Here is a 14659-nt window from a genome sequence, read left to right on the forward strand (position 1 = left end):
TTCTGTCCTTAGTGCTCTAACAGAATGAATATTGTTGTTTTCATGGAACTCTGTTTAAGCTCACATCTGTCTGCATGCTTTACAGTGTGAGATGTTATCAGTCACAAGTTGTGTCTGTTATTTTGGTTCTATTGTCACTAATCAGTTCATGACTATTGTTACCAATCAGTTCATTTGATTAATAATCAGTCATTTGTTATTATTTATCTGTCTATACTGCTCAGCCATGAACGCATAGTTATACAACATGCGTCTGTGCATGACTCACATAATTACGCAATGCGTAATTACGCACATAGGGAGCTGAGTGACAAGACGTTTTTTGGGCAAGCTTCTGCTTCATACGGTGCTCAAATGGACCCAGTGAGGCGAGGACCACATCTGCTTCGCCCTTAACCCACCAAGCGACAGCCTTAAAGGGCGAAGCTTATACGAAATAGAACGTTGGTTACGTACTGTAACCCCAGATTCTATGAGTATAAGCGTAGCCCTTTAAGCGTCGGGCCTCACTGGCTCCTAAATGGCTGAAGAAAAAGCTATTTTGGGAGCCGATTTCCCGCTCTTAACGTAATTTATACAGACCGGGTAGGGCCCACACAGCAGGTGGGCGTGGACTAAATTTTTCAGTGCTAATGCTCTGCATAACGGGATAAACCCACCAAGCGACAGCCTTAAAGGGCTACGCTTATACTCATAGAATCTGGGGTTACAGTACGTAACCAACGTTTTGTATCTGCTGTGTCATGCCATGAACCAGTGCATACATGAAGTAAATTAAAGGCCTAGTCTTCATTAAAGAAATGCTTATTGTCCACTCCTTTCCTGTTTTGTGAATGACTTTAAGCTACTACCAAATCAAATCTTAGTTCAGTGTCTGTAATACTGGCTGACTTGTAGCACTTTTTGTGTTGGACGATGTTGATTAGTTATGGCAGCCAACTTGAATTGGATTGACTCCTAAAGTTATCCATTTGTAGATATACTTTCAGTGATTTACTTTTTAAAACAGAATATTTGTATTATCGTTGCATTTACAACAAAATTAAATCAAATTCAAATCCATTGAAATAGATATTATTTTAAATCTGAAAGAAAAATAATTCATAGTAAATAAACACAGCTTTGTAAAAGATAAAAGCTATTGCAGATGTACACACAGCATGAGTTCTGTTTATATTACACAATCGCTTGTTGTGTGGTACTAATGCTAGATGCTACAATCTCCACCGCTCCCCGTCCAGAAGTAGCGGAGCAAGAGAAGGTTGGGGGGGGGGGGGGGATTTGGTAGTTGTGCTCGATTCTGTTGACAGGGTGGAGTTCCCTCCTTGGATATGGTAGGGGAGACACCTTTTTTTATTTGCATTTTTAAGGTCAGTTGGTTGTGGCAGCTAGATTGAATTGTAGATCTACAGTTGAAGATAATTACCTTCTGCCAGATTCATAATAACTTGTTCAGTGGTTCATGTTTCATTCCATCCATCCATCCATCCATCCATCCATCCATCCATCCATCCATCCATCCATCCATCCATCCATTGTCTTTACCCACTTCTTCCTTCACGGGTCATGGGTGTCCATCCATCCATCCATTTTCTTCCGCTTATCCGGATTCGGGTCGCGGGGGTAGCAGCTTAACTAGGGAGGCCCAGACTTCCCTTTCCCCAGCCACTTGGGCCAGCTCCTCCGTGGGAATTCCAAGGCGTTCCCAGGCCAGCTGAGAAACATAGTCCCTCCAGTGTTTCCTGGGTCTTCCTCTGGGTCTCCTCCCGGTGGGACGTGTCCGGAACACCTCACCAGGGAGGCGTCCAGGAGGCATCCTAACCAGATGCCCGATCCACCTCAACTGGCTCCTCTCGACGTGGAGAAGCAGCAGCTCTAATCTGAGTCCCTCCCGGATGATCAAGCTTCTCACCCTATCTCTAAGGGAAAGCCCAAACACCCTGCAGAGAAAACTCATTTCGGCCGCTTGTATTCGAGATCTCGTTCTTTCGGTCACAACCCAAAGCTCATGACCATAGATGAGGGTAGGAACGTAGATCGATCGGTAAATTGACAGCTTCGCCTTTTGACTCGGCTCTCTCTTCACCATGACAGACCTGTACAGCGCCCGCTTCACTGCAAACGCTGCACCTATCCACCTATCGATCTCACGCTCCATTTTTCCCTCATTCGTGAACAAGACCCCAAGATACTTGAACTCCTCCACGTGGGGCAGGACCTCCTCCCTGACCCAGAGAGGGCACTCTACCCTATTCCGGCTCAAGACTATGGCCTCGGATTTGGAGGAACAGATCTTCATCCCGGCTGTGTTGTACTCAACTGCGAACTGCTCCAGCGAAAGCTGTAGATCACAATCTGATGAAGCCAATAGGACCACATAATCTGAAAAAAGCAGAGATGCGATCCTAAGGCCACCAAAATGGATCCCCTCAACACCTTGGCTGCGTCTAGAAATTCTGTCCATAAAAGTTATGAACAGAATCGGTGACAAAGGGCAACCTTGGCGAGTCCAACTCTCACCGGGAACGAGCCTGACTTACTGCCGGCAATGAGGACCAGGCTCTGACACTGGTCATACAGGGACCTAACAGCCCATATCAAAGGGCCTGGTACCCCATACTCCCAGAGTACGCCCCACAGGGTTCCCCGAGGGACGCGGTCGAACGCCTTCTCCAAGTCCACAAAGCACATGTAGACCAGTTGGGCAAACTCCCACGCACCCTCCAGGACCCTGCTGAAAGTGTAGAGCTGGTCCAGTGTTCCACGACCAGGACGAAAACCGCACTGCTCCTCTTGAATCCGAGGTTCGACTATCCGATGGACCCTCCTCTCCAGAACCCCTGAATAGACCTTACCAGGGAGGCTTAAGAGCGTGATTCCCCCTGTAGTTGGAACACACTCTACTGTCCCCCCTTTTTGAATAGGGGGACCACCACCCCTATTGAATATGGAATAGTTTGGAAAACAATGTAAAAAAAGTAAAGTCAATGCCTATATTTAAGAAAATGATTAAGATTAAAATTTTGGAAAGATACATATAAATATGTAAAATTGTGATGAGTTATTTATTTTGTTATATTACTTATAGATGATTATTTGAATTATTTTAATTGATTTTGTTTTAAACAAGGGGCAGATATGATAAGATTTTTTCTTCTTCTGCTACCTTTCATTTTATTACGTTTTTTTTTTTCATTTGGTTTCTAAATTGTTTTTGTGTTTTAAATATGAAATGAATAAAAATGACAAACAAACAAACCCCGGTCTGCCAATCCAGGGGTCACTGGTGCCCATATCTAGCTATCACTGTGCGAGAGGTGGGAGACACCCTGGACAGGTCTCCAGTCCATCACACGGACACATAGAGACAGACAAGACAAACAACCATTCACTCTCACCTAGGAACAATTTAGAGTCACCAATCAGTCTAACATGCATGGGTCCCTGGTCGACAAATATCCCGGATGAGATGAGCACCCCGCTATGGCAAGTTATCTAGGGGAAACACTGATCTTCCACTTGCTCCTAAGTCCGGTCTCGGGGGGATGGGGGGGGGGGGGCAGCTTGAGCAGGGAGGTCCAGACATCTCTCTCCACAGCCACCTCTTCTAGCTCTTCTGGGAGGACTTCAAGGTGTTCCCAGGCCAACAGCGAGACATAGTCTCTCCAGTATGTCCTGGGTCTTCACTGGGGTTTCCTCCCAGTTGGCCATGCCTGTAAAACCTTCCTAGGGAGTCATCCAGGAAGCATCCTTACCAGATGCCCGAACCACCTGAACTGGATCCTTTCGATGTGGAGGAGCAGCGGTTCTACACTGTCTCTCCTGATAACTAAACTTCTCACCCTATAAGGGAGAGTCCAGCTACCCTGCAGAGGAAACCCATTTCAATCGTCTGTATCCACGATCTAGTTCTTTCAGTCACTACCCAGAGTTCACGACCATAGTTGAGGGTAGGAACGTAGACCAACCAGTAAACAAAGAGCTTTGTCTTACAGCTCAGCTCCCTCTTCACCACAATGGACTGGCACAGAGTCCGCAATGCTGCAGACGCTGCACTGATCCATCTGTAAATCTCAGGCTCCATTCTTCCCTCACTCGTGAACAAACCCCAGAAATACTTGAATTCCTCCACTTGAGGCAGAACCTCACCCTCAGAGCTACAGACCATAAATTCTTGTTCTTTTGGTTTGTGAGAACTCTGAGTTATCAGATGGTAAAAACTTCTGGACAGGTCTCTGTGGGCGCACTGCAGGCTGTATCTAAGGCAGTTTCAAACAATTCAGCTAAGTAGAATTTCCCCCTAAAGATTGCTTTGCCTGAAGGTGCACCAACAGGAAAACAATACGTACACCCACACCCACACACACACACACCTTGGGTTTTGTGGTTGCGCATTACTGCAGCACAGTCTTGTAGTTCTGATTCAGTGCAGGCCTGACTTCATATGGTGCATCACCCTTCTAACTCCTACTTTTATCTCATCAGTTCCACTTTGAACTGCATCCTGTGAATTTTAAGATACTCTGCAGGCTTTCATCTTATTGATGTGTTTTTAAAGAGCTTCAGCATGCTGTCACATGTGACCCACAACAAATGAGAAGTTAAAGTGATGCTTAACCTGAAGTGAATGCACCTGTCTCATATATTTTATGTCTCCTCTCGTCAGGGTCCTTTTGTCCACATCGCCAGTCTTTGTGCTGCTCTCCTTAGCAGGTTCATGTCTCTGTTTGGAGGAATCTATGAGGTGAGACTTTGTTTTTCGTTTTCAACTCATCTGTCTTTTTCTTTTGCCTTTTGATGACACCAACAAGTCTGAGAGCTACAATTTGTTTTCCTTTTTAACTTGAACTGTGTTAGGTTTACTTTTTTTAAATACAAATGTCTTTGTTATATTATAGTTAAATATTTATATAGTGTTGCATAGTGGGGGCAAAAGAGTTGATCACAAGATCTGCCTTGTTTCATCTGAAGGTATCTTTCACTGACGAGTGAAGAAAATTGTTAAAATTAAAACTAAACTGATCACAACACAAGCTAAAAAGGGTCGAACATGAGTGAAAAACTAGCAGCAACAGAACAGTGGTTACAATTAGCTGAACAGACGCTAATGCTAAAATTGGCAAAACAGATGCTAATAATAGCAAAACAGGTGCTGAAGCTAAAATTAGTCAAATAAGCTAAAATGAGTGTAACTGTATTTGAAAAGAGCAGAATTATAGCCAAAATATAAAAGCAGCAGAACGGTTGCTAAAAGGTAAGAAGTAGCTTAAAAAGTAGCAGAATTGTAGCTTAAAACTAAAAAAGCTAAAATCACTAAAGAATAGCTAAAAGGTCCAGGCCAGTTGCAGTTCTTGCTGCACGGGGGGTCACACCAGATACTGAAAGCAAAGGTTCACATACTTTTCTCAGTCACAGATATGTAATATTGGATCATTTCCCTCAAAAATTAAACACCAAGTATAATATTTGAGTCTCGTTTGTTTAACTGGGTTCTCTTTATCTACTTTTAGGACATGTGTCTGATGATGTTTTAGGTCATATTTTTGCAGAAATAAAAAAAATTATAAAGGGTTTGCTAACTTTCAAGCACCACTGTACTTCCTTAAGTTTGAATAGAAGTTTATAAATTGAAAGTTGTTGGAAAATCTCCTCGTTGCAGTCAAACACCAAAGTTCATGCTCAGTAATCCAGGTAAAAATCCAACAATGTTCAGCCAGGTCATCTGGACGGTTTCTTTTTTTTGCTGAGACATTTCGTTCTTCATCCAAAGGACTTTTTCAGTCTGAGGAGACACCAAACAAACTGATTTCTACAAAACAGCTCACTCCATAGTGGGGAAAAAAAACCCTCCTCATTGCAATCTTGTTTTTAAAGAAGCTAAGTTTCCTCCTATATGCTAGTGCATTAGATTTGTGCTCATGAAAAATCTGTAGAAATATAAAACATCAAAATGATGCCAAAGTTGTTGTTTTTTTTCAATCAGTCTCCACACCTCCACTGCTTTCCATCTTGTTTGTCTCTGATGTGTCAGTCTGCCTACCTTCAGTTATATCACTCCTGTGTAATTCTCCTTCTCATTACATAGTCACCCTCTCTCCCTGTAGTGTGCTGTATTTTACAGTGTGTGTGTGTGTGTGTTTGTGTGTGTGTGTGAGTGCATGTGCGTGTGTGTGTGTGTGTCACTGCAGCAGCATCTGGCCCTCTCTACAGTTTTATAAGTACACTATGCTAATGTAGTCTGTGGGCTGGAAAAAAGGAGCTTTTCTTCCCCCGAGTGCTGCACTTTAAAACCCAGGGACAGGAGCTTCAACAAGCATGAGGAGAATGTCATTATTTGAAGAGGACTAGACTGAATATAATTGTAAAATATGTTTTACATGTTTGTATTATTTGTTCAAAACTGTGAGTTGATTGAATGAAGTGAATTGAATTGAAATGAAGCACAGCTTGATCACTGGCTCTCTGCTAGCTAAACTCCGTTTCTTTTTTTTCTTTTTTTTTTTAATAGGATAGAAAGAAAGAAAAGACAAAGACTCCAAAATATAAGACATATATACAAATAGAGCACACGTCAAAACACCCGGCCACTGTCTGTTCACCTGCAAAGAACATGACAAAACACAGCAACAAAATACATATGTATAAAGAACTTAAAATATTCACGGCTTTGCAGTAAGTTTCCATAAATATATATACCCATACCTACGCCTATATACATACATACATACATACACATGAATATACACTCACATACATATCTATATATCTACATATAAAGCCTACATAAGCATCCCTGCTTCTATTTGTGTGTGGTTGTGAGCATGCATAAGTGTATAAGGCTTCTCTAATAGAACATTTATTAGTAACTGTGAAGCAGCAGAGACCCGACCCCCAAGACCAGAGGCAGACGAAAAAGGGGGGACCAGAGCCCAAGACCCCAGGAGGGACCCCGACCGCGGAGCCCCCAGAGCCACCCACACAGGACGAACCACTCACCCACCCCCCAGAACGGACCACAGGGGAGAACCGGAAGATCCCCACCAGCAACCACATACAGTGACCCCCCGGGGCCAACAGCGACAAACTCATAGGCCTCCGTCGGCACCCGCCGCACCGATGTAGGTCCAGGTCCAGGCACCGAGGCCCGGGCACCGAGGACTCACACCTCCCAGGCCAAGGCCTGACAGGGCCAGAGGACCCGAGCCCCACCAGGCAGACACCAGGCCGAGCCGACACACGCCCAAGCGTCCAGCCCCCGATACCAAGGGCCCCAAGCGCGCCAGCAGACAAGGGCACACCCCACCAGGGGGCCGCGCGATAGGGGCGCGATGCCAAGCACCCCCAGTTGTATCAAAGAGGGGGCAGTCCGAGTCTCGGCCTAACAAATACCCATTCATACACAGACACAATCAGACTATCCCAACCTCAATCTCACATTCATTCACTCAAAGACATACAATAACGATACATTTCATTCTTATTCCCGATACACACTCTATACCCCCCAGGTCCAAGACATGTACCCGCCCTCTACAGGGGGCAGCCCATGCCCAAACCCAGGAGGTAAACCCTTTCATTCTTGAGCGGAGAAGAGCCAATACCCCAGACCCGGCCCAGGCCATGCCCCGCCGACAGGACACCCCCCCACCATGGAGAGGACACGCCACCGACCACCCCCACACACCGCCAACAACCAAGCACGCACCCCCACCCGACCGCCCACCAGGCCCCGGCAGCCACCCCGGCCAGCGGGCCAACCATGGCACCCAAGAGCCAAGCTCAGGGGGTCCAAACAACCCCAGGGAGAGCACAGCGCCAGCACCGCCCATGGCAACCCCCAGACCCTGAACCCCCACATAGTCCTGGTCAACACCCGACGGCCTGCCCTTCTCCCGGACCCCACCCCCGGAATGGCAGTCAGGGAACTAGGTGGGTAGGAAGAGGAGAAAAAAAAAAAAAATAATAATAAATAAATAAATAAATAAATAAAAATAAGACCCCGACACATACACCCCCACCCCTAGATGTGCTGTTGATGTGTGTTGTTGTATAGATAGAAGATAATTTTGAAGTGTTCTTAAATGCTTGTCAAGCTAAACTCCGTTTCTTACTCCCGTGCTACCGAAGGAGCCTGCACTTATAGGGATTAAGGTAATTCAGTTGAACATTTCCCAGCATGCTTCCCTTCCACTTCTATCATCTTTTCAAACTAATTCAGGCGTTATCAGTCACCATCCTAGAAGTTGAAGTTTCATCTTCTGTACAGATGTTTTTCCTCATCTGTTTGGACTTAATGTCATTCTAGAGATTGTGCACACACAGGATACCTGTTCTAATATCCAGATGGATTAAAAAAAAAGACTAAACTGATTTTGTGGTTTGATCATCTTCTGTTGTTTCATGAATTGGTTGATGTTTCCCCCACATGGAATATTCAGGTCCAGCAATATTTGGGTCAGAATGAGCTTTATTTGCTTTCTGTGGGCGTTTAGAGCAGGGGTGCCCAATACGTCCAGAGCAATCTACAGGTCAATTTCAAAGGTGTTATGGTTAGATCACAAAATTAGACGTCAGTCTATCATCCATCTATGAAATTTGTCACTTCACTGACAGACAGAGCAGCCAGACTGAAGCTCTGTTTACATGACGGGAAACGTTCGGCTGTTCATTTACAGACAACAGCCTCATTCTCTTTGAAACTGAAGGTTCCTGAATCCAGGTCTCAGAGAGGAGGTTTTTGAGGGAACACCCCCCCACGGTGGTGTAAAATTCTCTGTGTGAAGTGGCACGTATGGCAGCTGTAGTCCAAGGTTTTTCTGAACTAACAACAGTTATAATAAATAACAACAGTTATATTAAATAACAACAGTTATAATAAATAACAAAAGTTATAATAAATAATAACAGTTATAATAAATAACACTTATAATAAATAAGTTATAATAAATAATAACAGTTATAATAAATGGCAGAGCAGAATGTTTTTGTGCTGCTCACCCTTTTTCAGCATGTAGGAGAAAAACTAATAAAATCCAGGCTCCAAAGAGACGTTAGTGTATTCACCAGTTTGGACGTAACTGTCATGCACAATGAATGTATTGAGCCAGCATCAGGGTTGCCAGATACATTTTAAATGTCTTCTTTACCCCGTCCTTTTCTGCACACATGTTCAACAAACACAACACACACCTCATCTTAGAATATTTTTACTCAGCACATGACAGTTTAGGTAAAAATACTGTAATTTTAAAGCCACAGTACTATAGTTCATAATTTCTTATCTGGCAACCCGACTGACATAGTAACTACAGCGTTTTTGTATAAACTCACTCATTTTTTGTTTATTAGCCCCAATAAACATTTGAAAAACACTAACGTTTCCAGAGGTTGTTCTGTGTAAGCGGGTCCTTGTAGCAAGTAGATCACTTTGACTTGGTCATTTTAAAAGGAGCTCCATGATGAAAAAGTGTGGACACCCCTACTCTAAAAGGATGTTGGTCTGTCAGAAATAGTGCAGCAAAAGCAGGAGAAGCCAGCAAACAGAGCATGCACTAACACATGCACTAACCTTTCTTTACCACTGCAATGCTGCTTGAAGGACCTCAGTGTTCTGGATATGAAGGTATGTAAACTTTGACCCCCCAAACTATACCCCACCTCATCTTGTGAAAACAGAAGCTAACATTTTATTTCTTTAACTGCACCATGATTTAATCTGCTACAGTCTTGACATGTCTTCATTATTCTTCTGGTCTGATTATTAGTTTTTTCTTCAGCATAAAATTAATTCCAACTGCTAAATACTATTTTAGCCATTTTGGGGTTTGTTTTTTAATTATTTGTTTTAATTTTTTGTTTTTATTGTCATGTCTCATAAGTACAATGCCATGCTCTATGAATCGTATTGGAGCCCAATATTTTGAGCTATTTTGTAAGCTTACCTATGAGTTTATTGATAAATTTAGCTCAAACCAAACCTGCCCCCAGTCATGACCATTTCCCCCACAATGAGTAATGAAACTGTTAGTTCAGAAATGTTAAAGTTCGGATAACTAAAACTTAAAATAGTCCCATATGAGTTTGAGCTTCATCATTGTCTGTAATTTATGTGCAGGTCTGGCATATTTTATTGAAACTCTCACAGTTCTCATTGGCTGTACATCTAAAGCTGACTGATGTTAGAGTCACTCCAGTTCAAGATGGCCACCAGCTAACTGGTATTAGCCAACATAAAAATGGCCAAAGCTGAGCTAAAATGTGGTGTGACAGTCGCTGAGACATTCACAACATATCCCCTGAGTGCATGACACCTTTGTTTAAAACTTTGTCATTAACTGTCAAGTCTATAAACTCTGGTCAGAATCACTCAGCTCAAAAGTAGCTTGTTTTTGTTAAAATGGTAGTAGCTGAGAATCATACTCAACATAACAATACGGGCATACTCAACATAGTTTGTGGTAACAGGGCTTGCAAAGTCTGGTAGTATTGCAAACATAATTTAGAAGGCTTCCCCAAAGTGGCAACAACTCCATGAATTCTCACCAGAAGATGATTGGCTGTAAGTGATGTGTGGTTTTTAAAAAATTCCAGGCCTTTGACTTTCTTAAAGAAGGCATTTGCAGACTTGCTGACCTGTCACCATGTTTGTGTTTCAGAATGAGTCAAGGAACATCGAGATGCTGGCAGCAGCCTGTGCGGTGGGAGTGGGCTGCTGTTTTGCTGCTCCAATCGGAGGTCAGTTTCCAAAAAAACCTAAATATGTTATTGTTGGTTTTATTCTTCCTTTAGTTTGCTTATCTCTGCAAAGCAGCAGAAGAACGGAGAAATTAAACCTGTTTGTTTGTGCCTTATCTAAATTAGAGGGGACCCTACAGAGGTGAGATTATGAGTTTTTTTGGTGTATGTTGTGTCATCACATGTTTAAATTTAGAGTCTTGGTCTGCAGCAGAACACATCTCACACATGACACATCTTCTGTTGAGCTCCAACCAGTTACTTCTCAATGCCCCCTCACTTGTTCTGAGCTGGTGAGAGAAGCTGAAGGAGCTTTGACTCTCCAAACTGTCAGCATTGCAGATACTAGTTAACTAACATCCATGTGTAACTATAAGCATATACTTTAAAAAACAATATTGTTTATTATGATGCTGGATCTTGCCTGTCAAGATGTGACTCCCAGGATTCTGTTCTGGTCAGTTCCAGTGGCTCTGTCATGTGCTGCTTCTGTGTTCCAGGAGTGTTGTTCAGCATAGAAGTAACATCCACGTTCTTTGCTGTGAGGAACTACTGGAGAGGTTTCTTTGCAGCTACTTTCAGTGCCTTCATCTTCCGAGTGCTGGCTGTTTGGAACAGAGACGAAGGTAATGTGGTCATGATGCCAAATTATCTCCTGGTATTCTTTGCCACATGCCAAATTAAAATATAAACCCTAGAAATATAGAATTGTTGGCTTATTTATTTGTAGAAATAGGAAACAGAGTATTAAAAGTGCAAAGTCATAGGCAAAATGTTAATAGTGGAGTCCCTCAGGGATTTGTTCTTGAGCCTGCATTATTTTTTTCCTTTTTATTAACAGTCTGCCCTGCATAATATCTTCTAAATGGAATAGTTTTTTTTATTTTTTCCAAACACACTGAATTGCTGAATTGTACCATTTGATTTTGTCTTTGGTTGACCAAGGCCTAAAAGATGACATTGAGGCAGTGAACAAAGACAAAGACATGGGTGTATACAGAACTGACAGAAAAATATTAAACTGTATTTCCATTGCTGCAGTCAAGGCAAATCATGTCTTGGCTCCTAACAACTATTTATATGTATTGATAAAAAGTCATTTTTATTATTGTATGTATATTAAAGTCAGTCTTAGAAATTGTGTACAAGTCGAGTGACTTTACTTGGAGAGACATAAACAATGGTTAGAGGACGTTCAGAGACGAGCAACAAAGTGAGTTCCTGGATCAAATCATAAGTCCTCTGAGGACAGACTAAAATATTTACGGCTAACATTGTAAAAAAAAAAAAAATAAATAAATAAAAAAAATTAGGAGTGATTTGATCTAAGTTTACAAATATTTCATGGTTCTCCATTCAAATAAGCAAACAGAATCAATTTTTTAACATAAATTTGAATGCATTTTAACACATTATATAATGTGATATGCATTCCTTCAAGAAATAGGTCATTAGTTTATTTTTATTTTTTTAAACTTTGTGTTAAAATTATAAAAAACATGATTTCCAGTAAATCTTTCCCAGTTCACTCTCACTTAAATCACATTATTTGATTTTCCAGTGTGGTTCTCTTTTTAACTTGGTTGTAATTTTTTCTTTTCCTCAGAGACCATCACAGCTCTTTTTAAAACTCGTTTCCGGCTCGACTTCCCCTTTGACCTCCAGGAGCTTCCTGCCTTCGCCGTCATAGGGTGAGTTTTTATTCTGACAATCTTGCAGTTAGAATCCAGAAGGCCTGCAAGAGGGAGGGGGTCAAACACCATCTCTCTGCACACAAGTGTTCAACACCGATTTTAGCACTTCATTTAAAGTTTGGAAGCCATTTATGAATTGTTTTATGTGAAAACAAATATTTGTGCCCACTGGACTGTGTATGACATATTTATCATAGCTCAGGTTTTTATCCTGCAGCTCCTCTCTCTGTAGCGTGTGGTGGTGTTACCTCAGGGTGGCCTGCGTGAGCCTCCTAACATGGATAATTCAACCTTCTCCAGCAGCTGCAGGTGCTCTGAGAGACTCCTTGTTTTATCCTCATCTAGCTCCAGGGCTTTTTCCCAGCTTTGAATGGAACCACGAGCTGCTGGAAACATGAGGTGTGCTCTCCTCTTCATCTTCCCATCCATCTTTTTTTTTCCAGATGAAAGCTCAGACTTGTGTATAATACATGCTACTCAGGAGAAGATCAGTTGTTTTTAGCTTTTTTTATTTTATTTTAATTTTATCTTCTAACCCCAAAATGTAAACGTACATGTTGTGTGAGCACATGTGTCTTTTGTGAAATTCTGCATAGCCACTGGATGAATTGTATTCAGACTTGAAGAAAGTAATTATTAGAAGAACATCAACAACTGATTAACCTTTAATGTCAGTCTGAGTTATCATGGCTGCTGCAGCCCACTAACCTAAAAAAAATGCCCATAACTCAGTCAGTTTGATAACCTAATGTTTGGCATGGTGGTAGCTGAGGTTGATCCCCAACGCATTGTCTGAGCAACAGATTGTGCAAGATCTTAGTTTAACATTTTGTCATTAACTTTCTGGACTCAACAGTTGGTTCACAAAATATCTCATAAGACACTTGATGAGAGTGGTGGCACAGAGGTTAGAGAAGGTGGGCCTGTGATCAGAAGATTGCCGGTTCAAGCCCCGGTACCGACAACATAAAAAATGTGGGTGGCGTAGGTGAAGCACCCACACCTGCCCCCACCCTCATTCGTCCCACTCTGGGCCCTTGAGCAAGGCCCTTAACCCCCACCATCTGCTCCTCTGGGTGTCCTAGATAGCAGCTCTCTGCTCCACACAGAGGGCTCTGGTAGCTCGGTGGTCTGTGGTTGCGTCAGGAAGGACATCCGGCGTAAAAATAACTGCCAAGTCTTTGTGCGACTTAGTTCGCTGTGGTGACCCCTGAAGAAGGGAGCAGCCAAAAGAAGAAGAAAAGAGAAAAAAAACACTTGATGGAAGTTTATTGAAACTTTCAGGAAATAATCGTTGGATGTACTTCTACAATTATTTACCTAAAAATTCAAATGTCCACTAAAGCCTACTCACTTTGAAAACCCAATGAATGCCATATTTCAGTCAAATTTACAGATATTAAGCTAAAATTTGGTATGGTAGTAGCTAAGGGTCATTTACAACACATTCACTGAGTGCTACTCATTGGGGGAGATCATTCAAACTTTGGCATTAACCGTTGGAGACCTGTCCAGGGTGTCCCCTGCCCCTCGCACAGTAACTGCTTGACATGTGCACCAGCAAACCCCATGACCCAAAAAGGAAAAAGTGGGTAAAGAAAATGGATGGATGAACGTTGGAGTCAACACTGGTTGTCTTTTAGCAAAGTATCTCATGACTCACTGGACAGGTTTAAACAAAACTCTCAGCAAGTAGTCATTAAATGTACATAAAACTGAATAACCTTTGTAGTCTGTCCAGTACAAGATGGCCATCAAAATTAATTGACATTAGCCCTAAAAACAAACCAACAAACAAAAAAAACAATACAACATCTCAATCAGTCGATTTTATAAGTACCGAGTAGGAATGTGCGATATGGCATAAAATTCATATCACGATATGTATTGGGGAAGGTTGCGATAATGATATATATTGCGATATGTTTTTGGTATAAAACTTGCTAAAAAAAAAAAGCATAGGGTGTCCTTTTGCCATCATATATTTTGAATTAAGAAAATTCCACTACTAGGTCCAGAGAGTTTTTAAATAATAAACAAATCAAGTATTAGGCTTCTTTCTTGTAGTGCAAAACAGTGCAAAAGATATCAAAGATATCAAATGTAGTTTTAGCCATGTTTTCAAAAAAATATGTTGTTAACTCTTAACAGTTTCCAGTCTTACTTAAGAAATGAACAGCAACTGAGCAGCATTTTACACTGAAACGCTTCACCCTCCAACCCTCTAGTGG

The 14659-nt window shown here is 42.1% G+C and overlaps 1 protein-coding gene across 1 annotated transcript in view; it reads left to right on the forward strand.

Annotated features, from left to right (window-relative positions):
• Positions 1 to 14659, forward strand: part of LOC119411497 (chloride channel protein 2) — a 479672-nt gene that overhangs the window by 287594 nt on the left and 177419 nt on the right. Inside the window, exons 13-18 of the mRNA XM_037678447.1 lie at positions 4667 to 4744; positions 8128 to 8151; positions 9599 to 9622; positions 10656 to 10734; positions 11235 to 11360; positions 12341 to 12425. Coding sequence (XP_037534375.1) covers positions 4667 to 4744; positions 8128 to 8151; positions 9599 to 9622; positions 10656 to 10734; positions 11235 to 11360; positions 12341 to 12425 — 416 coding nt within the window. The remainder of the gene's footprint in view (positions 1 to 4666; positions 4745 to 8127; positions 8152 to 9598; positions 9623 to 10655; positions 10735 to 11234; positions 11361 to 12340; positions 12426 to 14659) is intronic.

The sequence above is a fragment of the Nematolebias whitei genome, chromosome 6 (assembly GCF_014905685.2).
Source record: "Nematolebias whitei isolate Nwh7 chromosome 6, NemWhi1, whole genome shotgun sequence".
NCBI lineage: Eukaryota > Metazoa > Chordata > Actinopteri > Cyprinodontiformes > Rivulidae > Nematolebias > Nematolebias whitei.